Source organism: Paramormyrops kingsleyae, chromosome 4 (genome assembly GCF_048594095.1).
Source record: "Paramormyrops kingsleyae isolate MSU_618 chromosome 4, PKINGS_0.4, whole genome shotgun sequence".
Lineage (NCBI taxonomy): Eukaryota > Metazoa > Chordata > Actinopteri > Osteoglossiformes > Mormyridae > Paramormyrops > Paramormyrops kingsleyae.
Window position 1 is genome coordinate 25,612,527 of NC_132800.1, and position 22,360 is coordinate 25,634,886.

Genomic DNA, 22,360 nt, shown 5'->3' on the forward strand with positions numbered 1-22,360 from the left:
ACCACCCCAATCCCCCCCCCTCCCTCCACCGTCTGCAATGATTAACTATGTCTCTGGAAATTGTATTTGATCACTTTATCCTCCTCACCTTCGCACTTTATCACCAGGCGTTTTATAGTCTGATGCTGTTATGTTTGCTACAATGTTATACCTTTGTGCAGGGGAGTGTCTTGTTTTGGCTGGAAGGTAGGGACTAATGTTTTGGGTGAGAGGAGTGAATAGGTTTGGGGGGAGTGTATGAGTGAGTGTGGGTAGGCTGCCTTGGGGCTGATTTGTTAATTTTCAACTATATTAGTTTTAAAACACTGACTAAGAGTGGCAACTCTAAATTTCGTTGTGTTTGATACTACTTATTTTATGCAATGACAAATAAAGCTTCTAAATCTAAATAAAGCTTCTAAATCTGTACACCTCACCCAAAGCTACAGTGTCACAGATGGGATCACATCACCTGCATTTACACTCTGATGGGGAAGACGGCCTGCCTGCCCACTCTCTCCTTCATTGTTTGCCATCTTCATAGAACCACTTGCAGCAGCAATACGACAGAACAGTGAAATAAATGGAATTCACACTGATAACTCAATATAAAATTCTCTATGCAGATGATATCTTGCTCTTTGCACAAAACCGTCAACCCTCACTACATGAAATTTTAATTTTATTAATACCTTTTCAAAACTATCAAACTACACAATAAACTGGAATAAACCCATAATATTCTCACTGTCTGAAGATGCCTGGGATTCTGCTGATCAGGATGGTCCATTTCACACCGGAAATATCCGATACTTGGGTATCAATATCTCGCCTAGGCTGCCAGACTTACCCTAAACTACTCCCACTTACTTAAAACAAAAGATGAATCTCCCACTCTCACTAATAGGACATATTTCAACAAACAAAATAAAAATTCTCCTCCAGATTAATTACTATTTCTCAATGCTTCCTATCATACCTTCAGAAAAATTCTTTCAAACTCTGAACTCATTAATGTCACATTTTTACTGGAAAAACAAAAATGCAAAAATCAAACATTCCACATATGAAAATTAATCTCAAGACGGATTACAAGCTCAGATTTTTCTTCATTTTTACTTAGCAAATCAACTGCAACACTTAACTAAATGTTCAAACTACATGGTTAGAGCAGGAGCAGCTGTACTGTAAAAATCTCAGACGTGCAGACTTACCCTTTCTCAATATTTCATTAAAGAAACATAACTGCTTCAACAATACTGCCATTTGCAGAACGCTGACAGCCCAGTGGAAAGCCATTAAAATCACAAACTGCACTCTCATACCCTGTAAATACACCCCAATATAGAATAATCTGTAATTCCTACTTCACAATCCCACTATTAACTATCACTCATGGAAACAGAAAGGGATTACACATCTCCGCCTCCTTTTTAATATGACATTGAAAGACTCAATCCATAAATATGGAGTTGAGAATAGGCAAGTTTTGGGTGTCACAGATGATTATCTGCATGCTATGTGGGCCTGTATACCCGTTCACAGTGCACCATGGGTGTCACAGATGATTATCTGCATGCTATGTGGGCCTGTATACCCGCTCACAGTGCACCATGGGTGTCACAGATGATTATCTGCATGCTGTGTGGGTCTGTATACCCGCTCACAGTGCACCATGGGTGTCACAGATGATTATCTGCATGCTGTGTGGGCCTGTATACCCGCTCACAGTGCACCATGGGTGTACAGATAATTATCTGCATGCTGTGTGGGTCTGTATACCCGCTCACAGTGCACCATGGGTGTCACAGATGATTATCTGCATGCTGTGTGGGCCTGTATACCCGCTCACAGTGCACCATGGGTGTCACAGATAATTATCTGCATGCTGTGTGGGCCTGTATAGAATAGAATAGAATAGAATATTCCTTTAATGTCCATCAAATTTACATCAGATGGAAATTCATCTTTAACAGTGACGTAAGCACACAATACAAACAAGACTATACACAATAAACATATATCAATACAACTAAATATAAATAAAATGTTAAAATCAAAAAAATGTAACATAAATAAATTTAAAACAAAATACATAAAATACCTGTATAATAACACTATCTGCTAATAAAAAAGTCTTTGTTAAGAATAGTTACAGCTGACGGAACAAATGACCGCTTGTAGCCTTTTTTCTTGGCTAACGGGACTACAAGTCTCCTGCATGATGGCAACAATTGAAATGCACAATGAAGAGGGTGGATAGAATCTTGATAAACCTGTTGTGCCTTTTTTGTCAAAATCTGTGTGTACAAGTAGGAGAGTTGATGCTGTTTGTGTCCAATGATTTTCCCGGCCTGATTGACGATTTGTGCCAGTTTGTTCTTTTGTTTAACTGACAGTTGCCCATACCATGACACTATGTTAAATGTCAGCACACTCTCAGTCAGTGATTTGTAAATCATGGACATTGTGCGCTGGCTGGTGGTATACCCGCTCACAGTGCACCATGGGTGTCACAGATAATTGTCTGCATGCTGTGTGGGCCTGTATACCTGCTCACAGTGCACCATGGGTGTCACAGATGATTATCTGCGTGCTATGTGGGCTTGTATACCTGCTCACAGTGCACCATGGGTGTCACAGATAATTATCTGCGTGCTATGTGGGCCTGGATACCTGCTCACAGTGCACCATGGGTGTCACAGATAATTATCTGCATGCTATGTGGGCCTGTATACCAGTGTTGTTTTCGTCAACGATGACGATGACGAAATCATTTCGTTGACGCCACTTTTTTTCATGACGATAACGAGACGGTGACGAGATAAACACTGCTCTTTGATGACTAAAACATGACGAGACTTGTGTGAGTTTTCGTTGACGAGACGAGAATGGACGAAAATGTTAGTGGGTGGTCTGTCAGACGTTTAAAATGCATGACATTTCTGCTTATTGTGCGTGTCAATTAAAACCTAAAAAGTATCTGTTGCTGCATTCTATCCTTGTTTGGTCACGCCCATCACCTGGCATGCAGCGCACAACGTGCTCAACACGTCCCACTGTTGTCACTCATCACAGACAATGGACCACAATGGCGGCAGTTTCAACACAGGGGCTTGGTGGTCGCAAACGTAGAGACGACATATGGGTGCATTTTAAATATAACCCAGCAGATAATAAAACAGAGTGTATTGTGAAGGAAGACGGTGACAAATGTGGCCACAAAGTAGGTGGAAAAAATACGACCAACCTTAAGCGGCACCTGAAGGCTCACCACAAGGATATTTTTTCAAAGATAAGTTACAAGTGCTGTTAACATATCGTATAGCCTACGTAACGTTACAATGTTACTCGACAATCGGCTCGTGATAAATTTCATAGTAAGCTTATAAATTAGTAAGTTTTCCACATACTCCTGCCGCAAATGGGCTGCTAACTTCAGGCTAAAGTTAGCTTTTGTTACGCTAACGTCAGTTCATTGTGTGTGTGTTACTTTAGCAGCATGTTTAGCCATGTTTACATTCAGTGACGGTGTGGTCATCTCTTTGTGTGTCTATGTTCTGTCAGCGTGTAACTTGATATGTTAAACAGGTCGAGTTATTGTTATACGAAGAGTCTGCTAGCTTCAGTCTAAAAGCCACAATTGCTGAAGTAGAATGTTTTTGTTTTTGGCTTTTTTGGAGTAATGAACATTGATTCCACTGTTACCACTTTATCTGTGTGTAATGTACAATCATTAGATCAGAAAGTATTTGCAGTTGGGTGGAAACCTTATATGTCTAAAACCATTCCTTTATTATTGTAATTATTGGTGAAAATATCTGATCTGCAAGCTCACAATGTGTTGAACTTATAGATCTGCTGCTATTTTCACAACTTATGTGTGACACTGCCCAGCAGCAATCTCCAATACTTATTGACCTAAATTAATTTGTTAAAAGACTATACTTCTTTTTTCTTTTTTTTTGACTAAAACTAGACTAAAACCTTTTTGAGTTTTTGTCGACTAAAACTGGACTAAAACTATCACATATAGAAGTGACTAAAATTTGACTAAAACTAATAAGCATTTTAGTCCAAAAGACTAAGACTAAGACTAAATCTAAGATGGTTGTCAAAAACAACACTGCTGTATACCCAGTCACACAAAAATGTTTCTATGTTGGTTATCCTTCAGAATGTTATTTGTATCCAGATAATCTACCATTTTCGCTTGGTTTATAGAACATAAGAACATAAGAACATAAGAAATTTACAAACAAGAGGAGGCCATTCGGCCCATCAAGATCTTTGGGGAGAACTTAACTAATAGCTCAGAGTTGTTAAAATCTTATCTAGCTCAGATTTAAAGGAACCCAGGGTTTTAGCTTCCGCTACAGGAGCAGGAAGACTATTCCATACTCTAACTACACGCTGTGTAAATAAGTGCTTCATCAAATTTGTTTTAAAATGTTCTCCCGCTAATTTCCACTTATGACCACGAGTTCTAGTATTTAGACTAATACTGAAATAGCCATTTGGCTGAACAGCATCCAGACCTGTTAGAATCTTATAGACCTGGATCATGTCCCCGCTTAGTCTCCTTTGCTCAAGGTTAAACAGATTCAGCTCAGCTAACCTCTCCTCATAAGACATTCCTCTAAGACCAGGAATCATTCTCGTAGCCCTCCGTTGCACCTTTTCTAAGGCAGCAATGTCCTTCTTAAGGTATGGTGACCAAACCTGCACACAATATTCTAGGTGGGGTCTTACCAAGGAATTATATAAATGTAACATCACCTCCCTTGACTTAAACTCCACACACCTACAGATATAACCCAACATTCTATTGGCCTTTTTTATTGCTTCCCCACACTGGCGAGAGTGGGACATGGAAGCATCAACATACACACCGAGATCTTTCTCGTAATCAGCTACCTTTATTTCAGTGGAACCCATAAAATATTTGTACTTTATATTTCTGCTCCCTGCATGGATTACCTTACATTTATCTGTGTTAAATTTCATCTGCCAAGTATCAGCCCAGTCGCTAATTAAATCTAGATCCTGTTGTAGCCTCTCTGCTGCTAGATCAGTATCTGCTACACCACCCACCTTGGTGTCGTCTGTAAATTTAACCAGTTTACTGTATGTATTGGTGTCAATATCATTAATGTAAATTAGGAAAAATAGTGGTCCTAAAATAGAACCCTGTGGTACCGCACTATGAACGCAGACCCACTGTGACTTCTCTAATAACTACTAATAGCTTCCATTACTTTTCCAGTTATGTAATTAAATAAATTAATAATTATATGCTGGATTACTTCTATCCCCTTTTCTCAATATGGGCATTATATTAGCATACTTCCAATAAGAAGGTATCACACCAGCAGATAAGGATTTCTGGAATAGTAAAGTTAAAGGTTGGATAATAATATCCCTCATCTCTTTTAAAAGTATAGGCAAGATGCCATCAGGGCCCTGTGATTTATTTATTTTGAGCTTAGCTAGGCTTTGTACCACATCAGCCTCAGTTATACATACAGTGCCCTCCGCAATTATTGGCACCCCTTTGTACAAGGGTAAGAAAAAATAGCTTCATCTCACACTGAAAAAATTAGAAAAATCCAACCTTTCATTGAAAAACAAAACCGTCATCAAGAAATATTATTTTTAACAAAAACACATGTGGCATGATTATTGGCACCCCTGCAAATTATAGTGAACACAATGTAACTGAAGCATGTTTCCCTTGTAAATTGTACATTTTTGAGTTGATTGGAGTGAATAGGAACCTTCAAGCTGTAATCCATGACTTCCTGATTATCTGGGGTACAAACATGAGGAGACACAGAGGCCAAATTCCCTTAGTCATCCATCAACATGGGAAAGATAAGAGAACACACAGACCAAATGAGGGAGAAGTGTGCTGACCTTCATAAGTCAGGGAATGGGTATGAAAAATAGCTACTCGCCTTAAAATGCCCTTTTCTACTGTTAGGGCAATAATTAAAAAGTGGACATCAACTGGACCTGTTAGAAACCTGCCTGGAAGAGGACCCAAGTTTATTTAGCCCCCACATACAGTGAGGAGGATCATAAGAGAGACAAAAAATCCCCAAGGATGACTGTTGGTGAATTACAAGACCAAGTAAAATCTTGGGGTTACCACGTCTCTGAAAAAACCATCAGAAGCCCCCTTCATGCTAACAGATTATTTGAAAGGTATGACAGACAGAAGCCTTTTCTGTCAGTTACTTAAAATGTAAGTGCCAGGAACATCACTACAAAACATCACTACAGCTTTGACTGGAATCAAATTCAATGGTCTGATGAAACAAAAATTGAGCTTTTTGGCAATAAACATTCAAGGTGGGTTTGGTGTAAACAGAAGGATGGATATAATGAAATGAACCTCATCCCAACTGTAAAATATGGTGGAGGTTCTGTGATGTTTTGGGGGTGTTTTTCCTCCAAAGGCCCCGGAAACCTCGTTAGGGTACATGGCACTATGGACTCCATGAAATACCAGGACATTTTATATCAAAATTTGGCTGCTTCTGCCAGGAAACTAAAACTGGGCCGTCATTGGATCTGCCAGCAGGACAGTGATCCTAAGCACATGTCCAAATCAACACAAAGATGGTTAGCTGACCACAGTATCAAGCTTCTGCCATGGCCATCTCAGTCCCCTGACCGGAACCCCACTGAAAACCAGTGGGCTGAGCTGAAGAGCAGAGTGTACAAGAGAGGGCCTCGGACCCTGGGTGATCTGGAGAGATTCTGTACAGAGGAATGGACTCAGATGCCCTGCTCTGTATTCTCCAACCTTATAAAATGTTATAGGGGACTCAGTGCTGTTATACTGGCAAAGGGGGGCTGTGCAAAGTATTAAAAGCAGGGGTGCCAATAATCATGGCACATGTGTTTTTGATGAAAATAATTATTTCTTGATGAAGGATTTGTTTTTCTTTGAATAAATTTATTTCAATGAAAGGTTGGATTTTTCAAAAAAATTCAGTGTGAGATGAAGCTGCTTTGCAAAAAAGTGGATTTTTTCTAACCATTTTTACAAATCTTTACAAGGGGTGCCAATAATTGTGGAGGGTGCTGTATATTGTTTATATACGACACTGTATTTGTACTAAATGCTGGTAAGTTAATCATTTCCTCTACTGTGAACACCCGTGTAAAATAATCATTAAACTCATTTACTGTATCAATTTCATTTTCAATTAAAAGGTCCTTACTATCCTGTAGATTAGTGATTCCAGCTTTTATAGTTCTTTTGGAGTTAAAATATTGAAAGAAACCTTTAATGCCATCATTAGCCTCCAATGGAATCTTCCTTTCGACATTCCACTTAGCGAGTCTAATGTTACTTTTTAACTCAACCTGTAGACTTAGATACTCCTGCTTTACTTTGAAATCATTGGTTATTTTCTACCTTAGTATCTCCAGCGTACAGTGTGGAATACCCAGTAATACTCACCTCACTACCCCTAGTTTACAGTGTGGAATACCCAGTAATACTCACCTCACTACCCCCAGTTTACAGTGTGGAATACCCAGTAATACTCACCTCACTACCCCCAGTTTACAGTGTGGAATACCCAGTAATACTCACCTCACTACCCCCAGTTTACAGTGTGGAATACCCAGTAATACTCACCTCACTACCCCCAGTTTACAGTGTGGAATACCCAGTAATACTCACCTCACTACCCCCAGTTTACAGTGTGGAATACCCAGGAAGACTGACCTCAGTATCTCCAGCTTACAGTGTGAATCCCCCAGTCCAACAGAGAGCAGCTTCACTCCTGAATCCTGCAGGTCATTGTCACTCAGGTCCAGCTCTCTCAGGGGTGAGGAGTTTGATCTGAGAGCTGAAGCCAACGTGTCACAGCATGTCTCTGTGAGATTATAGCTGTTCAGACTGGAAAAAGAAAATATGTTAAGACACAGACACATATATAACCTCCATCCATCCATCCATCCATCCATCATCTGCCGCTTGTCCGGGGTTCGGGTCGCGGGGGTAGCAGCTTCAGTAGAGGCACCCAGACCTCCCTCTCCCCAGCTAACCCCACCAGCTCCTCGGGGGGTACACCGAGGCGTTCCCAGGCCAGCCGAGAGATATAATCCCTCCAGCGAGTCCTGGGCCTGCCCCGGGGCCTCCTCCCTGTAGGACATGCACGGAAAACCTCTCCGGGTAGCCGCCCAGGAGGCATCCGCACCAGATGTCCAAACCACCTCAACTGGCTCCTTTCGACGTGAAGAAGCAGCGGTTCTACTCTGAGGCCCTCCCGGATATCCGAACTTCTCACCCTATCCCTAAGGGAGAGCCCAGACACCCTGCGGAGAAACCTCATTTCGGCCGCTTGTATTCGCGATCTCGTTCTTTCGGTCATTACCCATAACTCATGACCATAGGTGAGGGTAGGGACAAAGATGGACCAATAGATCGAGAGCTTGGCTTTTTGGCTCAGTTCTTTCTTAGCCACGACGGACCGGTTAAGCGCCTGCAGAACTGCAGACGCCGCTCCGATCCGTCTATCCAGCTCCCGATCTCGCCTACCCTCACTCGAGAACAAGACTCCGAGATACTTAAACTCCTCCACTTGAGGCAGTACGTCTTCCCCAACCCGAAGAGGGCAAACCACCCGTTTCCGGCTGAGAACAATGGTCTCGGACTTGGAGGTGCTAATCCTCATCCCTGCCGCTTCGCACTCGGCTGCGAACCGCCCCAGTGCCTGCTGGAGATCCCCAGCAGATGAAGCCAGCAGGACGACATCGTCTGCAAAAAGCAGCGAGGCAATCCTGAGGTCACCAAACTGGACACCCTCGACGCCTTGGCTGCGCCTAGAAATCCTATCCATAAATATGATAAACAGGACCGATGACAAAGGGCAGCCCTGGCGGAGCCCAACACGCACCTGGAACACGTCCGACTTATTGCCGGCAATGCGGACCAAGCTTCTGCTCCGTTCGTACAGGGACCGGATCGCCCACAACAGTGGACCCCGGACCCCATACTCTCGAAGCACCCCCCACAGAGCACCTCGGGGAACCCGGTCGTAAGCCTTTTCCAAATCCACAAAACACATGTAGACTGGATAGGCAAACTCCCAGGCCCCCTCCAGTACCCTTGCAAGGGTATAAAGCTGGTCCAGCGTTCCACGACCAGGACGAAAACCGCATTGTTCCTCCTGAATCCGAGATTCGACTATCGATCTCACCCTCCTCTCCAGTACCCCGGAATAGACTTTCCCAGGGAGGCTGAGAAGTGTGATCCCCCTGTAGTTGGAACACACCCTCCGGTCCCCTTTCTTAAATAAGGGGACCACCACCCCGGTCTGCCAATCCAGCGGCACTGTCCCTGACCTCCACGCACTGTTGAGAAGGCGTGTCAGCCACGACAGCCCCACAACATCTAGAGCCTTCAGGTACTCCGGGCGGATCTCGTCCACCCCCGGGGCCCGGCCACCACGGAGTTGTTTAACCACCCTGGCCACCTCAGCCTCAGTGATGGGCAAGCCCCCCCAAGCACCCTCGGGCTCTGTGCCCTCAGATGTCTCAAAGGCAGTATGCGTAGATGTATCTGAGGCAGGGTTGAGGAGGTCCTCAAAGTATTCCTTCCACCTCCGGATGATGTCCCCAGGTGAGGTCAACAGCCCCCCCACCCCACTATAAATAGTAGGAACCAGGAGCTGCTTCCCCCTCCTGATACTCCGTATGGTTTGCCAGAACCTTTTTGAGGCCGACCGAAAGTCACTTTCCATGGCCTCACCGAACTCCTCCCACGTCCGGGTTTTTGCTTCTGCGACCGCCCGAGCCGCGTTCCGCCTGGCCCGCCGGTACCCGTCAGCTGCCTCCGGAGACCCCCGGGCTAATAATTCCCGGTAAGCCTCCTTCTTCAGCTTCACGGCCCCCCTCACCTCTGGTGTCCACCATCGGGTACGGGGGTTACCGCCACGACAGGCACCGACCACCCTGCAGCCACAGCTCCGTACGGCCGCTTCCACAATGGAGGTCCGGAACAGTGTCCATTCAGACTCAATGTCCCCTACCTCCCCCGGCATGCAGTCGGAATTCTGCCGGAGGCACGAGTTAAAGCTCCAGCGAACAGGAGCCTCTGCCAGACGTTCCCAGCAAACCCTCACTATGCGCTTGGGCCTACCAGGTCTGACCGGCTTCCTCCCCCGCCACCTGAGCCAACTCATCACCAGGTGGTGATCAGTTGACAGCTCTGCCCCTCTCTTTACCCGAGTGTCCAAGACGGAGGGCCGCAGATCAGTTGATACGATTATAAAATCGATCATCGACCTGTAGCCCCGGGCATGTTCGTACCATGTCCACTTATGGACACCCTTATGCTCGAACATGGTGTTCGTTATGGACAAACCATGCATTGCACAGAAGTCCAACAACAGAACACCGCTCGGATTCAGATCAGGGAGGCCGTTCCTCCCAATCACCCCCTTCCAGGTCACACTGTCATTGCCCACGTGAGCGTTGAAGTCCCCCAGCAAAACAATGGAATCCCCCCGCGGCACGCCAAATAGCATACCGCTAAGGGAATCCAAGAAGGCCGGGTACTCCGAACTGACATTCGGCGCATAAGCGCAGATGACAGTCAGAGACCTATCCCCGACCCGAAGGCGCAGGGAAACAGCCCTCTCGTTCACCGGGGTAAACTCCGGTGTTAATGCACCGAGCTGTGGGGCCACCAATAGCCCCACCCCAGCCCGGCGTCGCTCACCCGCCGCAACTCCAGAGTAAAAGAGCGTCCAGCCCCTCTCCAGGAGATTGGTTCCAGAACCCAAGCTATGCGTTGAGGTGAGCCCGACTATATCTAGTCGATACCTCTCAACCTCACGCACAAGCTCAGGCTCCTTCCCCACCAGAGAGGTGACATTCCATGTCCCGAAAGCCAGTTTTGTCAGCCGGGGATCGGACCGCCAGGGCCTCCCTTGGCCGCCACCCGATCCACAATGCACCGAACCCCTGACATTCCCCTTGTGGGTGGTGGGCCCACCTGGGGACAGTCCCGCGTGCCTCTTTCGGGCTGTGCTCGCCAACGGGCCCCTCCCCCAGGCCTGGCTCCAGGGTGGGGCCCCGGTGACCCTAGTCCGGGCGAGGGAAACGGGACTTTGCTTTTAAACTTTTTCATGGGGTTCTTTTGGATTGCTCTTTGTCTGGCCCCTCCCCTGGGACCTTTTTGCCTTGGGAGACCCTACCAGGGGCTATTGCCCCCGACAACCTAGCCCCCAGGTTCACGGAGGCACGCAAACCCCTCCACCACGATAAGGTGGCAATCCAAGGAGGAGATATATAACCTACATTGTTAATAGTACTGACAGCAACATTAAAACAAGCGAGCAGCACAGGCCACTGGGGGACTCAGAGGGGGAATGGGGGGGGCAGTCGCCGCCCTAGAGTCCCCATGGCTGAAAAAACATCACAAATATTCCCTAAGGAATGGTGAAAATGCCACTATTAGCTGCCCATCACACGGTTTAGCACCATCTAGGATGTCCCCTTCACGGGAAATGGTGCCTTATAGAGTGAGAAGATGTGATGAAGTGTATTAATGAGCCCTTCTAGTGGAGGATATGTGATGCAGTGCCCTAAAAGGTGCCCATACAATGGTATAAGCGGCTCCTATGGGTACCCTTCTAACGGAAAAGGGTACCATTATGAAGAGCCCTTCTAGTGGAGGATATGTGACGTAGTGCCCTAAAAGGTGCCCATACAATGGTATAAGCGGCTCCTATGGGTACCCTTCTAACGGAAAAGGGTACCATTATGAAGAGCCCTTCTAGTGGAGGATATGTGATGTAGTGCCCTAAAAGGTGCCCATACAATGGTATAAGCGGCTCCTATGGGTACCCTTCTAACGGAAAAGGGTACCATTATGAAGTGCCCTTCTAGTGGAGGATATGTGATGCAGTGCCCTAAAAGGTGCCCATACAATGGTATAAATGGTCCCTATGTGTATCCTTTCCATAGAAAAGGGTGCAGGACCAACCTATCCCAGGCCATCAGAGCAGTAAATTGTGCAAATGCTGAGAGAATCCACAGCCACTCCCAAAACACTGGGGACGTACGACACATGTGGCAGGACATCTGGGCATCACCCACTACAGGACATCTCCACCTGCCTGTGACAGTGAGACCTCTCTTCCAGATGCTCTGAACCACATCTATGCACGGTTTGAAACACAGAATGACATGGCAGCAAGGAAGATCACCCCTCCCCCCAACGAGCAGGTGCTCCGCCTGACCATGACTGATGTGAGGAGAACTATGTTCAGAATCATCTCACAGAAGGCCACCGGACCAGACAACATTCCTGCTCTTCTATTACTGCATATGTGATGCAATCCCAAGATTTTGGATGTTTCTTACAGCTGTTTTTATGAATTTTGATATTTCATTCATCCCCATGAGGAAATTGCCTTTTCTCCTCCCCCATCTTGCTCTCCATGAAACTCACAGACACATACACAGGTGAGAGAAAGTTTGGGGGTAACAGCAAAGCTTTGGCCAGTATTCAGTACATCTGCAGTGACTGGCATTAAGGGACCTGCTCAAGGGGACCAGTGATGACATCAATCTGCCAGCCAGGAGATCTGAACCAATGGCCATCCACTCATGGCTACCTAGTCCAAACCCAAAGAATCACGTTCCACACCCAGTATTTCCAGAAATTCTTCTTCCAGTGTCCAGAACTGAAAAAGAATTTCTGAGTGGGTTGCCCATTATTAAGACAAACTGAAACATTCTGTGAAATTCTGGCTCTTGGTTGTTTTTCACACAAAGGATGGTTACTAACTAAAGGATTACTAACTTCAGCCAAAATCCATCCATCCATCCATATTCTGAAACCGCCAATCCTGTTCAGGGTCACGGGGCTCTGGTGCAGATCCCAGAGGCTATGGGTGCAAGGCAGGAAATAACGAGGCGTCAACCAATCACAGGGCACACACACACGCACACACACACACACACACACACACACACACACACACACACACACACGCACACACACACACACACACACACACACAAACACACACAGACACACACACACACACACACACACACACACACACACACAGACACAGACACACACACACACACACACACACACACACAAGGCAGGAAACAAACCAGGACGAGGTGCCAACCCATCACAGGGCACACACACACACACACACACACACACACACACACACACACACACAGACACACACACACACACACACACACACACACACACACAAGGCAGGAAATAACGAGGCGTCAACCCATCACAGGGCACACGCACACACACACACACACACACACACACACACACCCAAGACAGGAAACAAACCAGGACAAGGTGCCAACCCATCACAGTGCACACACACACACACACACACACACACACGCACGCACACCCAAGACAGGAAACAAACCAGGACGAGGTGCCAACCCATCACAGGGCACAGACACACACACACAGCAGCTGAGGCCAGCAGAGGGCGCCAGTGAGCAGCCAGTGACAGCAGTCTTCTGGAAGCTCCCAGCTTTGGGGTCCATCGTATGAACACAGCTGCTGACAATAACACTCACATAGCATTTCTGTGGAGCTGGTGTGTGGCTCAGCAGGCTAAGCCACTGGGCCTGTGGTCGGAAGACTGCTGGTTCGAGATTCGGCAGAATAGTCACATGTCTGTGGGCCCATGAGCAAAGCCCTTAAACCTCCAGTTCCAGGGGTGCTGGATGCCAGCCGACCCAGTGCTGTGACCCCTAAGCTTGTTCTCCCTGTAAATGTGTCTGTGTCTCTCATGGAGATTGAGAAGAGAAGCAAACCAATAAACCTGTACTTGTGCAAATAAAGGATCCTTTCACCTATAAACCCCCCAGATAAAGAGCCTCTTTGTTTCTATAACAGGTTAGGATGCTGTCTCAGTTATCGGAAGGCATAGTGCATGTTAGTGGAAATGTCACTTTTGTTGTTTTTTACTACATCACTACCCTCAGTCATTATAAAATCTGGGTTCAGGATAACAAAAACAAATCTAGCCAAGTCATTAATGCATGCGGAAGAAGAGATTGTATGTTTGGTATATTTCAAACAATACTAATAATTTACTGCCAGAGAAGACATGTTTTACATCCTCACATCACTTACAGAGCTGTCTTGCATGTCTTGACCACAGACAGCAGCCTCCAGTGCTCATGATCTGATCTGAAGAATTTCTTCATATCAAACACATCCAGCTCCTCATCTGACATCAGTAACACAAAGGCCAGAGCTGAATACTGTGCAGGTGAGAGGTCTTCTGCTGAAAGGCTTCCTGAATTCAGGTATTTTTGCACCTCCTCTACTAGAGAATTGTCACCCAGTTCGTTCAGACAGTGGAACAGGTTGATGGTCCTTTCTGTAGATAAATTCTCCTTTATTTTCCCTTTGATGTATTGGGCTGTTTCCCCAATGTTATGGGACCTGAATCCTGTCTCTCCCAGTAGCCTTTGTAACAGAGTCTTAGTGGAATCTGTTGAGAGGCCCAGGAGGAAGCGGAGGTAGAGGTCCAAGTGTCCATTCTTGCTCTTTAATGCCTTTTTCACTGCAGTCTTCAGTAGCTTAGCTGATGAGTTTGACAGAAACACATATAAAGCAGCGAGATACTCCTGGATGCTCAGATGCACAAAGCAGTACACCTTATCCTGATACAACCCATACTCCTCTTTAAAGACTTCTGTGCAGACTCCAGAGTAAACTGAAGCTTCTCTGATGTCAAGGTCACTCTGTTCCAGATCTTTCTCATAAAATATGAGATTGCCTTTCTCAAGGTTATGAAAAGCCATTTTACCGAGATTTAGAAGGAGGCGTCTAATATCATTAGTTTCATTGTTTTTCATCAATCCATCCTTCAGTTTCCTGTACCATTCTGTCCTATTCTGGGGCCTGTACTTGTTTTTAATTAATCTTGTCTGAAAGATCAGGAAGTGTGTGTACATTTCAGTCAGAGTCCTTGGAATTTCTCCACTGTCAGACTCACTAAAAAGACTCTCAAGGACAGTGGCTGAAATCGAGCAGAACACAGGTATGTGGCACATGATGAAGAGGCTCCTTGATGATTTCACATGTCTGATAATCCTTTCAGCCAGGCTCTCATTATTAAATCTCTTTCTGAAATACTCCTCCTTATGGGCATCACTGAACCCTCGTATCTCTGTCACCTGGTCGATGCACTCAGTAGGTACCTGATTGGTTGCTGCAGGCCGGGAGGTTATCCAGAGGAGAGCGGATGGAAGCAGATTCCCCTTAATGAGGTTAGTCAACAGCACATCCAGTGATGTTTCCTTTGTTACATCAAACCAGCTCTCATTGTTCTGAAAATCTAGAGGAAGTCGACACTCATCCAGACCATCAAAGATGAACAAGACTTTGTACCTAAACAGCTCAGTAGATTGAAATGAATTTAGTTCTGGGTCAAAGCGGTGAAGCAGTTCAATCAGACTGTATTTATCCTTAATCAAATTCAGGCTCCGGAAAGGAAGAGCAAATATGAAGTGAATGTCCTGGTTTGCTTTTCCATCTGCCCAGTCGAGAATAAATTTCTGCACAGAGACTGTTTTCCCGATACCTGCCACCCCTTTAGTGAGTACAGTTCTGATAGGTGTCTCACGCCCGCATAAGGGTTTAAATCAGGGGTGCCCAAACATTTTCCCTTAGTGGGCCAAAATGAAAATCTATCGGAGGACCGCGGGCCAAATGTAATATTTTACACAAAATACAAACACTAATAGTAAAGTAGGCTACTTTTATTTATCAAACAGTTATCTAACCTTCCTTTCTGTGTAAATAACATTAAACAAAATATGACAAATAAGTCATATATAGGCATTTAGAGCACGTCTAAACTTTTGTAATCACATGTAGTGCAAAATGTCAAAGAGTGCATGTCCAACAGCAACACAACAACAGTAGCAACAATATAAGCAAAGACTCATGGGACTTTTTGTAAATTGTTAAAATATGACTATTTATGAAGTGTGGAAATGTACATATGTGCACAGATATACTCTACATTACCCTTATAGTTGCTTGTATTTCAATTTTAGTCTTAGATATTTCAAATGTAATTAAAGCACCATGAGTGAGGACTGTATTATATACAGTCGAACCCACTTATCTCGACCTCGGCTAACTCGCCAACCCTATTAAGTCGACGTTTTTGAAGTGGAACCGCCAAAGTCCCTTATTGCAATAGCATTTCTCATCGGTTATGTCGATTCTTTTATGTCGCCGAACCCTAATATCTCGAGCACGAAAGAGGGCCAAAATCGCCACTTAACATCGGTTATCTCGATCCCCGTGACTAATCGCCGGCTTTTTAAAATGTATCACAAGTGCTAAACAGCGCGTATTCAAATCGCATTCGCATAGTAATTCGCTGAACAACGCAGGTGAAACGCGATCTAGGTAAATCCCCATCAAAACCAAAGCCAAGCATATCTGCATGCGGCAATGACAACGAAGATGAAGAAGATGCGGACGAAGATTTGGAACCAATTCCCTCTGCCGGTGAGGTGATAGAAATGCTACAAAAAATTCGACAGTATGGTTGTTTTGTAGGGGATGGACTGTTTTAGACAGCATAAATAATATCGAAGCATTTGTTTTCAAGCAGACTGTTAAAGGCAAAAAGCAACAAAGCATTTTAGACTTTGTAAAGAAACCATATTAACTGCGTGTACGATACATTTCAGAGCTGTCAGAGCGAAATGACTTGTGAATGTAATTTTGACACTGCAGATTTGCTTTTTGTAACAACGGACTACACCCCGCAGGTTTTTTTTGTGATTTTGTGAGCGATCTTTGTGTTTGCAATGTTGGATAATATAATTAAAGGTTTGTATCGAGAATCGACGGTGGTTTTTATTGTATACTGGTAAATCTCCGCTTTTAGTTGGTGCACATATGCCTTTTGTTGTTAGCTGACATGTATGTGCATTTTTATAGCATGCCGATCGCGTCATCAAACAAATCACGGCAACGCCAAAAACCCGTGCATGTACATTCTAATTTATTAACGCACATAAATACATTTCAAGCATATCTTAATACAGTATATTGCCGCCATATTGGTTTTCGGTTATCTCGATCATCGGTTATCTCGACGCTTTTTGGCAACCCCCTAGGCCGGCGACATAACCGGGTTCGACTGTATATTAGTTAGGCCAACGTACGCTAAAAAGTAAACGCACTGATAGCTACACTGGGATTCTTGCTTTAAGAATTTTTTAAACAAATTTTAGTACAGTATAATTTAAAATTTTAGATATTCATTGGCGGGCCAATCTAAATAGTACGGCGGGCCAACTTTGGCCCGCGGGCCCCACTTTGGGCACCCCTGGTTTAAATATATCATTGCACTTGACTGTAGTATCTTCAGTTTGCCTTTTCTTGGATGCTGTTTCAATCTGTCTCACTTCATGTTCATCATTGACTCCTCCAGCTCCCCCTTCAGTTATGTAGAGTTCTGTGTAAATCTCTTTGAGAAGTGTTGGCTGTCCTTCCTTAGCTTTCCCTTCAGTTACAAACTCAAATTTCTTCTTCATGTTACATTTTATTCTGTCCATCATGAGCTCCCCTGAAGAAATATGGGAGGAAAATGGACAATTTCTCAACAGGATCCTGACCAGTGTGAGAGGAAGAATATAAACACACACACACACACACACACACACACACACGATGTTCACTATTTCACTGTGATAAATGAAACTTTAAATTTCACATCATACAGATTTTTTTCTGAAACACCACATACATGTAGATAATAGCGTACAGCTCTTACTTTTCTCTGATACGTCACCCAGCTCACTTCCTGCTTGGTTACCTGGAATAAGAAAGAATTTCATATTCATTTCTATCTTCAACATCAGTATGTAGCAAAAACTTCATTATTTCCCATATAATGTTATTTAATATATTTCTTTTTCAATACCTAAAAAAGGTTACATATGGTTTTATATGAAAAATAAGAAAAGTTAAAAAGCGTGATTACAAATCTGCAGGTCTGCCTTCAGTCTCTCAGCAAGGTCATTCAGGTTCATATTCTTCAGGATTTCAAGCATGACATTGAGAGCATCAACTTCGCTGTAGGAATTTATCATCTTGTCTGCAAGGTCTGTTCTATCCAAGCCCTTCACCAGACCCCTGGGAAGGGGCTTTAACTCTTTATACTGTGTGTGACTCAGTTTCGATTTAAACTTCTTCAGCTCTTCATCATCGAGCTCCTCCAGGTACTCCTCCAAGAGGTCGGGGAGCGAGGTCTGGGTCTGCAGAATGTCAGAGATGAGTCCATGAGACTCACAAACCCGTACATGGTCACTCACACACATGCACTGACCTTTCTGTTAACAGAAGGCAGGTTTCCTGCTCACAGTCTTATATGTCTGCTGGAGACACCTGCTGTGATTCTTTCATTACTATAGGAGACACACGTGTGTTTATTTCTGCATTATTATTTAACCTTATTTAAGCAGGTTAGTCTCACTGATTTTAAAAATCTCTTTTAAAAGAGAGACCTGTCCAATATAAACAGTTTCAAGTTAAGATCCAATACAGCACATTAAAACAATAGGGTCAAATCATAACAGACTGCAAACATTATGTTAAGGCAGCATCAAATATTATTATACACATTTTAGATAAAGTTATTCTGTTACAGCCCGTCTGTAACATTTGGTGTAGGGCGGTACGGAAGTAATATAATTATACATATTTTAGATTACGTTATTCTGTTACAGCCCGTCTGTACCATTTGGTGTAGGGCGGTACGGAAGTAATATAATTATACATATTTTAGATTAAGTTATTCTGTTACAGCCCGTCTGTACCATTTGTTGTAGGGCGGTACGGAAGTAATATAATTATACATATTTTAGATTAAGTTATTCTGTTACAGCCCGTCTGTAACATTTGGTGTAGGGCGGTACGGAAGTAATATAATTATACATATTTTAGATTACGTTATTCTGTTACAGCCCGTCTGTACCATTTGGTGTAGGGCGGTACGGAAGTAATATAATTATACATATTTTAGATTAAGTTATTCTGTTACAGCCCGTCTGTACCATTTGTTGTAGGGCGGTACGGAAGTAATATAATTATACATATTTTAGATTAAGTTATTTTGTTGCAGCCCGTCTGTACCATTTGGTGTAGGGTGGTACGGAAGTAATATAATTATACATATTTTAGATTACGTTATTCTGTTACAGCCCGTCTGTACCATTTGGTGTAGGGCGGTACGGAAGTAATATAATTATACATATTTTAGATTAAGTTATTCTGTTACAGCCCGTCTGTACCATTTGTTGTAGGGCGGTACGGAAGTAATATAATTATACATATTTTAGATTAAGTTATTTTGTTGCAGCCCGTCTGTACCATTTGGTGTAGGGCGGTACGGAAGTAATATAATTATACATATTTTAGATTAAGTTATTCTGTTGCAGCCCGTCTGTACCATTTGGTGTAGGGCGGTACGGAAGTAATATAATTATACATATTTTAGATTACGTTATTCTGTTACAGCCCGTCTGTACCATTTGGTGTAGGGCGGTACGGAAGTAATATAATTATACATATTTTAGATTAAGTTATTCTGTTACAGCCCGTCTGTACCATTTGTTGTAGGGCGGTACGGAAGTAATATAATTATACATATTTTAGATTAAGTTATTCTGTTGCAGCCCGTCTGTACCATTTGGTGTAGGGTGGTACGGAAGTAATATAATTATACATATTTTAGATTAAGTTATTCTGTTCCAGCCCGTCTATACCATTTGGTGTAGGGCGGTACGGTACGGAAGTAGCCTGGGGAAGAGCACTGTGGAGAGGGAGCTTTTTCTCTGCTATGTTCAGCAACCTTCAGCTGAGAATCGTTACTCAGCTTAAGCTTCCCTGCCTTTCAGTGTCTGGTATTTATGGACAAAATGCATCAAATGCCGAAACGCTGTAGCCAAACCTCTCGGTGAGCCATTGCTTAGATGATTATGGCTGTAAGGAAACCAGGTCCTGTGTATCAGTCTGACTCTGCAATAAAAACCAAAAGTAATTTTAGCTTTATATTCAAAAGTCAGTTTAGCAGCTGTAATATCTTACAACCAAAGCAAACTGGTCAGTTTTTACTCACACAGGCAGTTTGCAGTCGCAGGCAGAGACGTCCACTGATCATTTGGACTCATAACTATGGGCCATATTTCACCCTGTGTTTAGGTCAAAAAAGGATACAGCCATTACACTGCATGTTCCTTCAGTACACAATGGGCACTTTGGATATTAAACTATAAGGAGGGAGGCTGGCCTTGATGTGATGTGCAACCAGCCCCTCAAAGCACGTCATCACCACTGAGGTGAGAGCGATTGGCCTGTAATCACTGAGGCAGGTTATATCAGACTTTTATGGGACAGGGATGATGGTGGATGACCTCAAGCAGCGAGGGATGGTGGGTTGGGATAAGGAGCGATTGTAGATCTTGGTGAGGATGCCAGAGAGCTGGGAAGGACATGCTTTGAGTATTTTGCCTGATCCTCTCAGGACCAGCTGCTTTCCTCGGGTTGACTTGCCTGAGTGCTCATCTCACTTGGTGTTCCTGCAGAGTGAGTGTGTGAGTGCTGGAGGCTGGGGGGGGGGGGGGGGGGGCAGTGTGACTGTGTCTGACCTGTGTGGCTCAAAGTGAGCAAAGAAGCTGTTTATACTCTGGTCACCAGAGCGAGGAAGCGGCTGTACCACCTGAGGCAGCTGAGGAGATTTAGGGTCACTCCAGTGATCCTAAAAACCTTCTACTCAGCTGCTGTGGAGAGCATCTTGACCATGAACATCACAGTATGGTTTGGGAACTGTTCTCTAAAGGAGCACATAGCCCTTCAGAGGGTGATCAGGGCGGCCGAGTGTCGTGTCAGATCTACTCTGCTCTCCCTGCTGGACACCTACAATAAACGCTGCAGGTCCAGAGGTACCAAGATAATTAAGGACTCCTCACACCCCACAAACTGTCTGTTCCACGGGCTGAACTCAGGCAGACGGTTCCGTTGCCTCATGTCCAGGACAGAGAGACTCAGGAAGCTTTTTCCCCCAGGCCATAAGGCTTCTCAATTCACACTAATTCTGGTCCTTCTGTACACTACGTATGTTTGTACTGGTCCTACATTTTCAGTTTCTGTGCCATCTTGGCAGCTTTGATGCCCTTCCTCAGGTCATCTCTCCCTGTGCTGTACCCTGTCCTCTGTCCCCTGTCCTGAAGACAGTGTCGCGGTTCCTGATCAGTGAGTGGACTTCTGTCATCATCCAGGGTTTCTGGTTTGGAAAAACCTTTGCGGGTTTGTTGACACTGACATTGTCAGCACAGTTTGCAATGTAGAACAGCACAGTTTGTGTGTCCTGCTCTAAATCCTGATATTCAAATAGACTGCACTCACTGTGTGTAGCTGGGAAATAGCGCCCCCTGGGCAAGTCTTACTTTCTTCCTGAGGGGGATATAGGCTGGTATGAGGAGAAGAGCAAGGTGGTCTGACTGGCCTAAATGTGGTAAAGGCACAGTTCTGTAGCCATGCTTGATATTAGAATAAACACTGTCAAGTATGTTATGCCGCCTGGTGGCAGAGTTCATGTATTGAGTGAATTTGGGGGGAATAGTGACTGTCTGTGGTTTGGCTGTGTGAAAACTGAAAGGCAACAAAGGGAGTACTGGCACTGAATAACAAGGGGAGCACTGGCACTGAATCACAAGGGTAGCACTGGCACCTGGCGCTGAATAACAAGGGCAGCACTGGCACCTGGCACTGAATCACAAGGGCAGCACTGGCACCTGGCACTGAATCACAAGGGGAGTACTGGCACCTGGCACTGAATCACAAGGGTAGCACTGGCACCTGGCGCTGAATAACAAGGGCAGCACTGGCACCTGGCACTGAATCACAAGGGGAGTACTGGCACCTGGCACTGAATAACAAGGGGAGCACTGGCACCTGGCACTGAATCACAAGGGGAGTACTGGCACCTGGCACTGATTAACAAGGGGAGTACTGGCACTTGGCACTGAATCACAAGGGGAGTACTGGAATCTGGTACTGAATAACAAGGGGAGTACTGGAACCTGGCACTGAGTCATAAGGGGAGTACTGGCACCTGGCACTGAATCATAAGGGGAGTACTGACACCTAGTACTTAATAATAAGGGGAGTACTGACACCTAGTACTTAATAATAAGGGGAGTACTGACACCTAGTACTTAATAATAAGGGGAGTACTGGCACATGGCACTGAATAACAAGGGGAGTACTGGCACCTGGCACTGAATAACAAGGGGAGTACTGGCACTTGGC

General features: G+C 44.6%; 3 protein-coding genes across 3 annotated transcripts in view; 1 reads left to right on the forward strand and 2 right to left on the reverse strand.

Moving 5' to 3' along the window:
• Positions 1–22,360, forward strand: part of LOC111846294 (protein NLRC3-like) — a 303,153-nt gene that overhangs the window by 40,078 nt on the left and 240,715 nt on the right. The window lies entirely within an intron of this gene.
• Positions 1–22,360, reverse strand: part of LOC140577651 (protein NLRC3-like) — a 159,364-nt gene that overhangs the window by 11,931 nt on the left and 125,073 nt on the right. The window lies entirely within an intron of this gene.
• Positions 14,143–20,667, reverse strand: LOC140588968 (NACHT, LRR and PYD domains-containing protein 3-like). The gene is made up of 6 exons (XM_072711618.1): positions 20,169–20,667; positions 20,001–20,068; positions 18,033–18,306; positions 17,823–17,864; positions 17,346–17,615; positions 14,143–14,243 (listed from the first exon to the last, which is right to left on the reverse strand). The coding sequence occupies exons 2-6, from the start codon at positions 20,013–20,015 to the stop codon at positions 14,143–14,145; spliced, it is 702 nt and encodes a 233-aa protein (XP_072567719.1). The 5' UTR covers positions 20,016–20,068; positions 20,169–20,667.

Excerpts from the sequence above, each read along its gene's own strand:
- LOC140588968 (XM_072711618.1), bottom strand. Across the intron at positions 17,865-18,032 it reads GAAGGCAGACCTGCAGATTT|GTAACCAAGCAGGAAGTGAG; the intron begins GTAATCACGCTT and ends TTCTTATTCCAG. Across the intron at positions 14,244-17,345 it reads AGTGGGGCCCGCGGGCCAAA|ATGAGGAGCTGGATGTGTTT; the intron begins GTTGGCCCGCCG and ends TACTGATGTCAG.